The sequence below is a fragment of the Stegostoma tigrinum genome, chromosome 25 (assembly GCF_030684315.1).
Source record: "Stegostoma tigrinum isolate sSteTig4 chromosome 25, sSteTig4.hap1, whole genome shotgun sequence".
NCBI classification, from domain to species: Eukaryota; Metazoa; Chordata; class Chondrichthyes; order Orectolobiformes; family Stegostomatidae; genus Stegostoma; species Stegostoma tigrinum.
The window spans coordinates 20,190,435-20,204,671 of record NC_081378.1 but is presented as its reverse complement, the minus strand read 5'-3'; the positions used below and the strand labels follow the sequence as shown (position 1 = coordinate 20,204,671).

Sequence of the window (14,237 nt, the reverse complement as noted above, 5' to 3'; positions counted from 1 at the left end):
GGTCCGGTGACCCTTCCTCATAATTGATATATGATACTGTCCATTAATTTGTTTCCATATGATGAATATGAGGCCTGGTGGAAAGATTTATCTCTTTTAATATTAATTTGGTTTAGGTTTATTTCAGGGAATGTCAGATTCACTTTATACATTTTAAAAGCTTCATCTCTAACGATGTGGTATGAAATTAATTTAGTGTCAAACCACTTCTTGAACTCCAGCAGAAACATGCATCCATAAATAGATGTATATTTGGATTATTTGGTAGCAGTCTTGCATCTAATTTGATAGGTCACAGGTTTAAGCCCCATGCAAGAGGTAGAGCACATGTTCTCAGTTGACATCCTCAATGCCGTATGCAGGGACTGTTGTACTGTCAGAGATGTCATCTTTTGAGCAAGATAATAAAGTGAAGCACCATCTGTGCTCTCACAGAACTATTTCAAGAACAGCAAAAGTGTTCTTCCAGTCTTCTGGCTAACATTCATTGTCAGCCAATATCACTCAAATAATCCAACTGGCCAGCTACCTCACTGTTGTACATAATTTGGCTGCTGTGTTTCTCCAGACTCCTACAATGACTACTGATCAATGGTAATTTATTGATTGTCACTTTCAGACATCCTGAAGATGTAAAAGGCATTGTGTAAATTCAAGTCCTTTCTTTATAATTAGGACTAAATTGAGAAACTCACTAGAGTGTCTAAAGTCTGACTGATTAGTTTAATGGAAGCTCACGGTGCTAGTCTAGTGGTCTATAAGGATAGGACCAAGATTCAATAGTGAAGGCATAGACATCAGCAGCACGGCAGACCTGACCACAGGGAAAAACCCACCTGAAATTGAACAATGCTGTACTTGGTGATGACCCTTTTAAAGCCTGCCTGTCATGATGTACACAAAATCAGAAATCACACAACACTGGGTTATAGTTCAACAGGTTTATTTGAAATGACAGGCTTTCAGAGCATAGCCCACTTCGTTAGGTGAAGTGAGAGAGAAGCGTAGGGAACTCAGAATTTATAGGCAGAGAGATCAAAAGATCATACAAACGGTGTGAGTGGAGTGTTGAATAATAAGTCTCTGCAGATGATTAAAAGTGTTAGATGGTGTGAATAAAGTGTCAACAGCTGAACGTAAGTGAAGGGGGTGATCTATAACCCAATTATTTGAGGCAAAGAGATAATTACAAAAAATAAAAAATAAGGTGGTGTGCTGGGGACAAACCAAATGACCAGAATAACACAATAGGTATAAGAGTCACATGCCGAGGGTCTAACCAAAGTAACATGTAATCCAAAACTGTACAGACTAATTAAGGTGGAGAGATCGTAACTAGTTATCAAGGTAGAGGTATCATAACAGGACAGTAAGGCAGGTTTTACAGATACAGAACAGTATGGTAGCATGAACCCAAGATCACGGGTGCGGAACTTGGGGGCTTTCACTTTCTGCTCGGTGAGTCAGTGTTGTTGTGTATTTTGAAGGATGCCTTAGGGTAGGCTTACCTGGAGAATGGAGGCTGAATGCCCTTCACCGCCAGTGTTCCCTGATAGGGAGGGAACATCTCTGTCCGGTGACTGTTGCGTGGTGTCCATTCATCCATCGTCATAGTATCTGCATGGTCTCGCCAATATACCATGGCTCATGGTATCTTTTTCGTCCCTCTGTCCTTGATCTCTCCGCCTATAAATTCTGTGCTCTTCGTACTTCATTTCACCTCCGCTGAAGAGGGCTAAGCTCTGAAAGCTTGTCATTTCAAATAAACCTGTTGGACTATAACCTGGTGTCTTGTGACTTCTGACTATTCAGCTGTTGACACTGTATTCACACCATCTAACACTTTTAATCATCTGCAGAGACTTATCATTCAACACTCCACTCACACCATTTGTATGATCTTTTGATCTCTCTGCCTATAAATTCTGAGTTCCCTACACTTTTCTCTCACTTTACCTAACGAAGTGGGCTATGCTCTGAAAGCCTGTCATTTCAAATAAACCTGTTGGACTATAACCTGGTGTTGGGTGACTTCTGACTTTGTGCACCCCTGTTCAACATGTTATGTTGTGTTAGCTACATTTTCCAAATTTAGCTGGTCCACTGTTAGTTTAATTGAGGGCAACTGCATATGGTAATAACGGCTTTGAACAGTTTTATTCAGAATTGACAGGTGCTCATTGCTAGTATAGCAATACGGCATTGGCAGAGTTTAAAGTCTTTATAAAGTGGCACAAAGATATTGGATTCCAAGACAATATGCCCCGGGTGTGTTCAGTGGAACAGTGAAAATGCAGATTTGTTTTGTAATCAGCACATACTGTATCTGTCCTTGGAGTGTTTGATGGGTCACTGGACACCTGGAATGTGAAGCGTTTATTTCCCAGTAGTAATTTGTTTTGATGATTACAAAAAGAAGCATGATTTCTTTGTGCTGAATTTCTCCCCTCTCACCTCACAATCAGTTGGCGGAAAGACCCTGTGGGCTTCATTTACAAGCTGACACTGTGTAATCTCCCTGTCTGTAATTAAAGATCACTGTTTTTATTTACACTTGGCTCAGCAGTAAGTGTTCATGTCTGAGGAATTGAATACACAGAGCTAGCTATCACATTCCCAGTGTCTGGGAGATAGGGACTCAGGTTGAGGTTGGTTGATTACCAGGAATACACGACTTATAAATTATTGTTATATTTATTAATTTTTTAATGAGTGTACAAAATATTGCATTAATTCAGTGTCTTAACAGACTGAAAACCTCCCAAATTAAATGATTCCAGGTGTGCACCGATATTCGCTGTGCACCTGGATCCTATCAGTCCTAAAGGCTGTCCAATTATGGACTGCACAGTTTAGCTTTTGAATAATAAATGAAGGAAAATAGAAAGAGAAAAGAGAAAATGAGAAAGAGTTAGAAAGAATGAAGAAAAGAAAGACAGGTGCCAAATGGAATCTTATCAAATTTGTCAGAGACATTTCAGAGTGTTAATTAATTTGACCTTGCTCTAAAGATCCCACTGTAACAATGAGGTAAGCAGTCATATAATCCAAATATTGATGATGCTGGTTGAAGATATGTAAGCATGATTGTGTGAGTCTAAACATGTTTGTCAGTGAGTGTGTTATCAGTGTCCTGTGAGTTAGTAAATTTGTGTGTATGCTAAATTGTTGCTCGGTGAGTGTGAGCTGAAGTGTATAATTCTGTATATGATAGTGACTGAGAAAAAGCAGCTCAATTTTATAGACTGGTGTTGTTAGTCGCTGCTGCAAACACACAGGCCATGGCCAACTGGCGGCTGCGAAGATACTTGAATGATTATATTGAGGGAAGAATTTTCACAGTTTGGTATCAAAGAAGGGAGAGAGAAACTTTGTTTTGCAGTTTACTATAACTCCCATCCATCTGTTCTCATTTGCAGTATACTTCTTTAACTTTGGAATGGCGGATTTTGGAGTCTCCTCTCTGGTTCGTGTGTTGGACGCAGTGAAGGTGACATCATTTGCCATACAGGAGGGGAAGGTGGCAGTGCATTGTCATGCAGGGCTCGGAAGAACAGGTCTGTCTGGAGAACAGTCTCTCTATCAGGTTGCTGAGGACAGACAGCAGATCATTTAGATCTGGAAAGGCATAGATAGAATGGAATCTCACACCAGAAACTGATGCCTTTATGCAAACAAATGGCTCTAGATGGTTCTGATGGGGTAGTTGTGGTGGTCAGGTTAGCGATGATGGTTAATTGGTTCACACACTGAGATGATGGTTAATTGGTTCACACACTGAGATGGACGAATTTTTTGTGTTGTGTGAGGGTGTTAAGCAATAAGGAACAAGGCAGGTGGGTGCAAGACAACCACTATGCAGCAAAATTGTGGAACAGATTTGAAGACTTAAATGAATTTTTACTCTTCATGTTAGTTAATGATGTGTTGGTATCATCCCTGCCTCTAAGTTACTGGGTCGCTGTTCAAGTCCTACTCCAGAGATTTGACCACAATATCTGGGCTGATCTTCCAGTGTGTACTCAGGGAGAGTGGTGCACTGTTGGAGGTGGCATTTTTCAGATGAAACATTAAACTGAAACCTCTAAGGTGGATGTTACAGATCTCATGGTAAAGTTTGTGGAGGAACAGGAGAATTCTCTTTGACGTCCTGGCCACTGCTTATTCCTTTACAAAGATAATTTTAAAAATGTGATCTGATTATTGTCATCGTGGTGTTTGTGGGAGCTGCCAGTGAGAAAATTGGTTGCTGCATTTCTTATATTACAATGGCAATAACAATAAAAGTAGTTCATTGGCCATGCTTCTGAAGATCCTGAGGTTGCGAAAAAAATGAATGAATGACTTCATTTTCTCTTTAATAATATAGACTAAAGTAAAAGGCACAGTCCTACCAGACCATAGCACTGCTCTGTCATTAGTGAGAGACAATTGGTGGTGGTTTAAACTGAGGGTCACCATGCCTGAGGTGAGGGGAGGGTTGAGAAAGAGAGTCCTTCATGGTAACCTCACCTGGTGCAGGAATTAAACCCATGCTGTCAGCATCACCCTGCATCACAAACCAACCAGCCAACTGAGATAACAAGCCCCTGGACTTGAAGCTGATCAAGTAAACTGTTTGATTACTTGTATTGTATTATCACAAATAGTCACAGATTTACTTTCTCCTTATAACTGAAGACAGAGGATTCACTGATGTTATTTAACACCCATTCTTTCCTTCCTCTCAGAAGTGACAAGGACAACGTTTATTCCTCATTCCTAGTTGCTCACAGACTGTGGGTCTCTCCCGAATCACTACCATCTGTGTGACGATGTGGTTCATGCCATGTTTTATTCCCGTGGATACTGAAAGTAATAGCTGATTGAATTTTCGGGTGTAATTCTGGTTAGGAGCAAACATTTAGTGCCAAGTTTCTATCTGTCCTATTTTAATGTGGGCAGCTTGAATTAATTCCAAAGAAATGTAAAGAACTCCTAGTGGCTCAGTCAATGGAACATGGTGGTGTTCAGTGGTAAAAGAGATCAGAATTCTGATCACACTCATTCAAGAAAAGAGAGGGTAAACTTGATAACTCTAATGTTAGTCATGAGCAAAATCTTAGAATCCATGATATAAAAATAGAAATTGCTGGCAAAACTCAGCAGGTCTGGCCGCATGAGAACTGGATGACGAAGCATTACAAGACTTGAATGTTAACTCTGCTTTTTTCCCACAGATGCTGCCAGACCTGCTGATTTTGGTCAGTGGTTTCTGTTTTTGTTTCAGATCTCCAGTATCCACAGTTCTTTGTTTGATCTTAGATTCCATGATCCAGTCTTCACGACTGTACATCCTCCACATGAAAAATTGTACCAATCCCATGTTCTCCTGTCCTTTTACTTCACCTTTCTTCAAACAACAATCTTAATCTGTTCTTAGATATTGAAATGGCCTCTGATATAATAATTAATGCTCTGTATAAAACAAATCCATCTGCTCGTTGTGCTAAATCTCCTACATTAATCTTAAATTTGTGTATCCTCATTGAAGACACCCTCAATCACTGGAAAGAGCCTGTTTCTATTTGCTGTATTACATTCCTTCATAACACTAAAGAGATCCATCAATCACCCTATACCCGACTTGATTCAAGCAGAAAAGCTTCATTTCTTCAAGGCATTATTCATATTTGTATTTCTTTACAAATATGAATAATGCCTTTGAATCATGCCCTTGAATCCAGGCTCTATTCTCTTTATTGCTTCAACTTCCCCTCTAACGTTTGGAGCAGTAGGCTCCTCACACCACTCTAACTGTGGTCATACTGAAGTTTTATATAGATTGACCATTTATTTTCAATTTGGAATAACATTGTTGAACTTTTGCTAAAAACTAGTTATTGTTTAACAAACGGTGGTCTTTTGAAGAAGTGACCAATTGAACAATGTAGGAGAAGTGTATTGTGTGGATAAGTTTGGAGCAGTTTCAGTCCAATACTTAATAATTACTTTTCTGTTGACATCTGGCTACACTTAACAAGGCAGACTTATGAAAAGGAAATTTGTGGCAGTACTTTGGTCATTCAGCATTTGTAGCTAGAAAAGAGGAGCATGCAGTGGGTTCAAAGACATGAAAAATGTTTCATTCTTCAACTCTGACTTCCATCACTTCTGTACTGCTGGTCGTGTCTTCACATGCACTGGCCTTAAATTCTGAAATTACTTCCAGGCCTCTCTACCTCTTCTTTCCCACAGTTCATCCCTTTGACCAAATTTCTGGTTGTCAGCCTGAATGTCTCAAAACAATTACCTTGTTTGATAGTCTTTCTTGTGAAGCACATGAAGATATTTTATTAAGTTAAAGATGGTATTTCAATGTGATTTTTCTTTTGTTTTCACTCAGCCCAAAAAGTATACCCAAAGTAAGAGCAATTCACTGTTGATTTCCTTGCTGTCTGATAGGAGTCCTGATTGCTTGTTACCTGGTTTACGCCACACGGGTCAGTCCCGGCGAAGCCATACACTTTGTCCGGATCAAACGTCCTTGCTCCATCCAGACCCGCACTCAGATTAACTTAGTTTATGACTTTGCCCAGTTTGTAGACTCTCACAGGACAATGTTCACCGATGTGAGTTTGCATGCCCACCCTATCACCTTGAAGCAGTACCTCTACCGCCAACAGTATCTCCTGCATGGATATGAGGCCCGGCATCTCAAACATGTGCCCAAAATAGTGGACTTCATCTGCAAGAGGCTTCTGCAGATAGCATTTGACAAGGACGACTCCTCCATGGTACAGCTGGAGGTACAAAGGGAAGTGATTGACCGCACACTGACCCTGTACATCAGAGAAACTATCACTTCCTTCATTAACTCACCAGAATTTCTCCTAGCAAACCAGGAGCCAGAAGACCCTGACAATTCACTGAGGCCTCCTACCTCTGCAGCTGGCTTATTTGATCAGGCTTCTTTGCCTGGTTGGGATGCAAAAGCTCAACCCAGAATGATGCCAAGATTATTGCGGACTGTCAGCGATTCCAATCTTCCTGGAATCATCAGCACATATCAAACACAGGTAACCCTATCAAGAGCTGGCTGTATTCTAGGATTTGTAGAAACTGACAAGGAAAGTAACAGGGAGTGGAACCTGATCAGACTTTGTTTTTGGTGGGGTTTATTTCTTGAATTTTGTCATATACAGAACCTGTTATAGTAAGGAGATTTAAATATGGGTCAAATACGTATGAATGTAAATGGGTTTTGGAAGGAAACTAAGATACAGTACATGACTGGGTGGAGTGTGGATAAGCTGTTGAAAGACATTGACTATGTGGATGGAAATTGTAATCAAGTAAAATGTACATGAGCTGATGCAGGATAAAGTTGCGAGACAAAGTAGTCTTTTGTCATTCTGTGTCAATTACACTCTTCATATTTCTAAAATGGCGTAGTTAAGGTCCAAGACTACCCAAGTAAAAAGTAAAAAGTAAAAAGTTTCCTGATTATTTATTTTGGCTAACAGGAGCAGTGGTCACTTTTCGGAACCAGGTAGTTATGTCATTTTCTGGATGTTCATTTTAACATTGTCATGGAGTAGGAACAGATGTAAGCTGCATACAATTTAATGCTCCTAGTGCCACCAACCCAAATGTGTTGAGTGATTAAATTCTCATTTGTTGTTAAATTCTCATTTAAGGGCACCTGTACACAGCAACCTTTGCCAATGGGCCAACGTCGAGCTGCGGCTTTGGAACTTGTCTTCAGTGGGCCTACCAATCCAGTGAAACGTTCTTTCAGCTATGAGGGGAGGGAGAACCTTGTTAGAGACAGAAACATGGTGCAGACTGATCATGTAGCAGGATTCAAGCTAGCAAGGCATGGGAACTCTTTACTGACCAACACCGACCTTTTGTCTACAACCTCAACAAAGGTATGGACTGGCATCAAATTAAGGCATAGCAATACACATCAATGTCACACCAGACACAAATTCTGTCTGCTCTTTCCCTCTATCTTATACTTACGTTAGTTTGTTTACCTCGAGGAGACTTAAGTGGGGACCTTATGCCACAGTTATACAAATGAGATCAAGTTAGGAGAATGACATACAATCTTGGTCAGCTGTTTGACTTCACAGTTGCTCCATATGGCAACAAGTCTTACATTCTCATTTGTGCTCCTGAGATACTGCTTGGCCTGCTGTGTTCATCCAGCTTCACACTTTATTATCTTACATTCTCATGACTTTGTGGTGAAAATGTTTCTCCTAAATTCTCTGCTGGATTTTTTGATGACTATCTTGATTTTAGAACTCATGTTTGAATCAGAAGGTTGTGGGCCAAAGTCCCACACCACACGCTTGAGCTTGAAATCTACTCACACACTTCCAGTACAGCACTGAGAGAAAAGTGCACAGCCGGAAGTGCTAATTATCAAATGAAACTGTAAGCTAAACCAGTTTGCCCTCCCACATTGATGTAAAGTATTTCATGATGCTATGTTGAAAATGCAGCAACCAATTTGTCAATACAATTTAAGTGTATTGGAAGCAGTTCAGAGAAAAATTACCAGATGATTATCTGGAATGACTGATAAATTTCCCCACTCATGAAAAATGGCTGGAAAAGCTAGACTTGAGCTCATGAAGTTTAAAAAGAGTAAGAGATTATGTGATTGAAACATTTAAGATCCTGAGGGATCTTGACAAGGTCCGTGCTTAGAGAGAGGATGTTTCCTTTTATGGGGAAATCTGGAACTAAAGGCCCCGATTAAAAATAAGAGGTTTCCCATTTAACGCTGAGATGAGATAAACATTTTTTATCTCACAGAGGATCCAGATTCTTTGGAACTCTCTTCCCAGGAAGGTGGTGGATGCAGGGTATTTTTGAATACTTTTACAGCAGAGGTAGTTGGATTCTTGGTGAGCAAAGGGTTAGAACGTTATCAGGGGTAGGTAGGAATGTAGATTTCATGTTATAATTGGATCAGCCATGACCTTATTTAATGGTGGAGCAGGGTCAATGGGGAAAAAGCTGACTGCCACTCCTCATTTGTATATCTCGACTAAAAGATGTTCATTTCCGATACTACAGTACAGCCTCAGTACTGCCTGGACTGGAGCCTGAATCAACAACATCCTGACACTCTCCAGTACTTGCTCCTCTGGGGAGTGATGCTAAGGACACTTTGACTGGAAAATCACTGTCCAGAAGCCCCTGGTTTTCTTTTGTATGTGTATTTGGATTTCCCAACTGTCATCCTCAGAATGCATCGCTGCTTCTAGGAATGATACTCTGGGAATAGACAATAGGTGCTGGAGTAGGCCACCATTCATTATGATCATGGCTGATCATCCACAATCAGTATCCTGTTCCTGCCTTATCCCCATAACCCTTGATTCCACTACGTGTAAGAGCTCTATCCATCTCTTTCTTGAAAGTATCCAGAGAGTTGGCCTCCACTGCCTTCTGGGGCAGAGCATTCCATCTATCCACCACTCTCTGGGTGAAGAAGTTTTTCCTCATCTCTGTTCTAAATGGCCTACCCCTTATTTTCAAACTGTGTCCTCTGGTTCTGGACTCACCCATCAGCGGAAACATGCTTCCTGCTTCCAGAGTGTCTAATCCCTTAATAATCTTATACATCTCAATCAGATCCCCTCTCATCCTTCTAAACTCAAGTGTATTCCAGGAATTGACCTCGTGAACCTACGCTGCACTCCCTCAATAGCAAGAATGTCCTTCCTCAAATTTGGAGAACAAAACTGCATACAATACTCCAGGTGCGGTCTCACCAGGGCCCTGTACAGCTGCAGAAGGACCTCTTTGCTCCTATACTCAATTCCTCTTGTTATGAAGGCCAACATGCTATTAGCTTTCTTCACTGCCTGCTGTACCTGCATGCTTGCTTTCTTCACTGCCTGCTGTACCTGCATGAATGGGCCCCAGCTATTCGATTGATGGAGGGTCAGAATTTGTAGTTGGCCCACATCTGCATCACTCCAAGTGTAAAATGCTTTTTGACAAATGGATGCCAACCCATGCCTAATTTTAGCCACTGGTGAGGGGTCTGGATGCTTCTTATACTTAAGTCACAAATGAAGAACAATGACAAGAGTCTGTCACTTTACTCTTATCTTGTTTTATTCTGTAGAGCAATGTCCATTGGAGAAAATCAGTAAAAGAATCAAGCAGAAAAATGAATAAACATGGGCATCTCCTGGAAGAGGTTGCCAGGGCAATGTCAGAGGGTTCACCAACGGACAACGACTTTTTGGTGAAAGTCCGTCTCTGGAAGGTAATGAGTCACAATCACGCTTACTGTTATGGGACTGTTCTATCATTTAAAGTCAAAATTAGACTGAATTCTTGTATAAAATGGCACTTTGGGATGCAGGGTATGAGTAATTTATCAGCAACACCATTAGCATTGTATCATGCGACTATCAAGATGGAAGAAGGTAAACTAAATTAGATTCCCTACAGTGTGGGAACAGGCCCTTCGGCCCAACAAGTCCACAACCACCCGTTGGAGCATCCCACCCAGACCCATCCCCCTATAACCCACACACCCCTGAACACTACGGGCAATTTAGCATGGCCGATCCACCTAGCCTGCAGATCTTTGGACTGTGGGAGGAAACCGGAGCACCTGGAGGAAACCCACGCAGACATGGGGAGAATGTGCAAACTCCACACAGACAGTTACCTGAGGCTGGAATTGAATCCAGATCCCTGGTGCTGAGAGGCTGCAGTGCTAACCACTGAGCCACCGTGCAGAGTTTTTTTTTGTTTCTAGTAATTTCCATGTATCTGCTCACCGCTGCCCTAACCTTTTCATCCAGTTGTGGCCCACATCCTCCTTTTTGAGAGCTATAGAACAGGCACACTTATGATGAAAGGAATGCTTAGTAGGCATCCATTTCCTTCTGACAGGTGTAATTCCAGCCCTGTTAGAAGTGTGGGTATGTGATCAGTTTTGACGTGATCTGTTTGAAAATAACCAAACAAACAGGATTCAGAAGAGAAATTTTCCCTTTAACCAACCTCCTTGACCCATTTAGAAAGGGTGGTACGGTGGCTGAGTGGTTAGCACTGCTGCTTCACAGCACCAGGACCTGGGTTCACTTCCTACCTCAGGTAACTGTCTGTGTAGCGTTTACACATTCTCCCTTTGTCTGTGTGGGTTTCCTCCCACAGTCCAAGGATATGCAGGTTAAGTGGATTAACCATGCTCAATCACACGTAGTGTGCAGTAGTGTGTAGGCTAGGTGGATTAGTGGGGAATGCAGAGTTAAAAAGTAGGGTTGGGGTTGCGGGTGGGAGGGTCAAGGCAGATCCAATGGGCCAAATAGCCTGCTTCCACACTGTAAGGGTTCTGTTATTTACAGCACAGAAACACGTTGCTAGGTTCAACAAATACAGCAGTGCTCGTTTTGAGCCTCCTCTCATTCTAGTTCATTCAGCCAGTCAACACATCTTTATTCCTTCGCAGATTCTCTAGCTTAAATAGATGTTATTTTTCCCATTTGCTCCATCTGACAGCAAGTTTGACATTCAAATCACTTTCTGGTAAATAATTTTCTTCTAAATTCTCTTCTGGATTTATTGATGACTATCATGTTTTTTGCACTCTTGTCTGAGTCAGAAAGTTGTGGGTTCAAATCTCACACCACATGCTTGAACACAAATCTACTCACCCATTTCCAATACCATACTGAAAGAAGTCTGCGCAGGCAGAAGTGCTATTCATCAAATGAAACAGTAAGCTAAGCCTGCCTGCCCTCTCACATTGATGTAAAGTATTTCATGATGATATATAGGAAATACAGCAACCAATTTGTCAACAGTAAGGTTATGCAAATGGAAATGCGATAAATAATTGGATAATCTGTTTCTGATAGTACACTGGTCAGGAATTTCCAAGTTACTACATAACCAAAGAAGTACTTTGAAGTTTAGTCACTATTGGAATTTAGCACACTTGCGTCTGAATGTTGTGGATCAAGTTCTAACCACAGAAAATCCAGCCACGCACTTGCAGTGCTTTATTAAAGGAAAGCTCCACTGTCATAGGCGCGTAGGCATTTAGGCACTCTGTTTTTAACAAGACATTAAACCAAAACCTTGTTTGGCCTCTCAGGTGGGCAGAACTGACCCTATCTTACTACTTTGAAGAAGTGTCCATGTTTGCCTGGCCTATATGCATTCCTCAATTAATATCTAAAAGCAAATTATCTGTTTGTCTATCTCATTGTTATTTTTGCAATTTGCAACCTTTGGCTGCAATAATTCCTATATTAAAGCAATAACCACACTTCAAATGTATTAAGTAGGCTATAAAATATTTTGCAACATCCTAAGCTACACACTGGAATCCCTTGAATGAATTTTGAACAATTGTGGTATGCATCAACTACTTGTGTGCTACTTTTTCTTTCTGTCTTATAACTCTTATTCTTTCTATCTTGCTGACACTGTCTCTTTTTTCTGACTATCTGTTAGATTCCTTCTGTCTCAGTTGTTCTATCTGTCTTTACTGTGTCCATCATTGTAATTCTTTACCCATCTCTTACTGTTTCTGTCTTGCTGTCTGACTCTAATTTATTTTATCATCATGTCTGCTGTTCCTTCTATGTATCTGTCCTCATGACTCCATCTTTAACTGTCTTTCTACTTCTCACTCTATCTGCCTCTATCTCCATCGGTCTCACTCCGAGTGCATTTCTATCTATATGTCCGACATTTTTCTTCCTGTCTCAATGTTGCGTTTTCTCCGTCACTCTTTAGCTCTTGTTTTGTGTCTTCCATTGTCTCATGCTTTCTCTGTTTCAACCTCTCTTTATATCTTTATCTTTACCTCTTTTTTTCCCTTCCTCTTGTCTCTTCCCTGTACTTCTGTCTGTTTCACTGTTTCTATTGCTGTCACTTTTTAAAAATTATTTCATGGGATGCATATGTCACTGTCTAGTCCATCATTTGTTGCCCATCCCTTATTCCTCTTTAGATCGCCTTCCATCTCTGTCTTCTTCTGTCTCACCATTAGGGTAATCCCACTCTCTCTAGAATCACTCTCTCCCACTTTCTATGCATCTGTTTCTCCCTGCATGTTAGTCTCCCCATTATTCTACCTCTCTTTGATTTACTGTCTATGTGTCTCTCTAGATCTTTCTCCTTCTCTTTCTGTGATTCTCTTTAACTTTATCTTGATCTGTCTGTTCATCTCATTTTAACTCCTTGCACCACCCCTTAATGGATTTATGAGTTTAATGAGTTTTCTCTTTCTACTTCTTTTGAAGATGGAGCTAAATGAGAACGAAGGGGCATGGGGTCGCCTGACTGCAGAACACGATCCCAGGGTTCTCAGCATGCTGATGTGGAGCTGGCTGGAACACCTCAAGGTTGATCATTCTATCTGAACAGGAAATAGGTTACGGACCAGCAAGACTGACGCAATGAGCCACGGTGCTATATTGCATTGGACCCCAGTTACAAGCTCACACAGCCAATAGCACAAACTCCATGCTTTTGTCTCCATTTTAAGACTGATTGCTTAGAAGGAACTCTCAATGACTTTTATCCATTCTCTGATATGGGACTGCTGGCAAGGCTGGCACTGATTGTACTTCCCTAGTTACCCTAAGAAGTAGGTGGTGGACTTTCTTGGATATTTTTGATACACCAAGTGGTTTGCTAGGTCACTTAAGAGGCCACTTAACAGTCAGCTATATTATGTTGCCACAGGCATAGCACATATGCCCTAAGTTTCATGTAAGCCAGAAAAGATGGTAGATTTCCTTGCCTAAAGAGCATTTGTGAACCTGTTGGCTTTTTACAACAATCTAACAATGGCAAGTCACTTTTACTGATCCCAGTTTTGTTTATTGTTTCCTAGTTTTTGAAACAGATTTGGAATTCTCAACAGGCGCTATGGAATTTAAGCTGAGGTTTTCTGGGTTATTAGTGCAGGTCTCTTGGTTACTAGTCCAATGATATGACCAATACAGCATCCCAACCTACCTCAGTCTGTGTATGTGAATCCTTCCCTATTGTGGTACATTAAACATCAATATTATTTTGTACCTTCATTTGATAATGCTTTGGAATGATAGAAGGAGTTCTGATTGAGCTCAAAGCCTTTGGCTTTGCAGAGGAAGAATCTGCTATGTCACGGCATCACTCTCTGGGAAATCTTGTTTCAGATGTAGACAGAATCAAGTCTGGTCCCTCTAGAAAACTAACAGATCTCAGGTCTG

The 14,237-nt window shown here is 40.9% G+C and overlaps 1 protein-coding gene across 3 annotated transcripts in view; it reads left to right on the top strand.

Annotated features, from left to right (window-relative positions):
- Positions 1-14,237, top strand: part of zgc:77752 (uncharacterized protein LOC393862 homolog) — a 44,549-nt gene that overhangs the window by 14,015 nt on the left and 16,297 nt on the right. For 2 of the 3 annotated variants that reach the window (XM_048553739.2, XM_048553740.1), the window contains 5 exons: positions 3,420-3,557; positions 6,445-7,058; positions 7,680-7,913; positions 10,136-10,279; positions 13,281-13,382. In XM_048553739.2, the coding sequence (XP_048409696.1) occupies positions 3,420-3,557; positions 6,445-7,058; positions 7,680-7,913; positions 10,136-10,279; positions 13,281-13,382 (1,232 nt within the window). The remainder of the gene's footprint in view (positions 1-3,419; positions 3,558-6,444; positions 7,059-7,679; positions 7,914-10,135; positions 10,280-13,280; positions 13,383-14,237) is intronic. The other variant, XM_048553741.2, reaches the window with a different exon arrangement.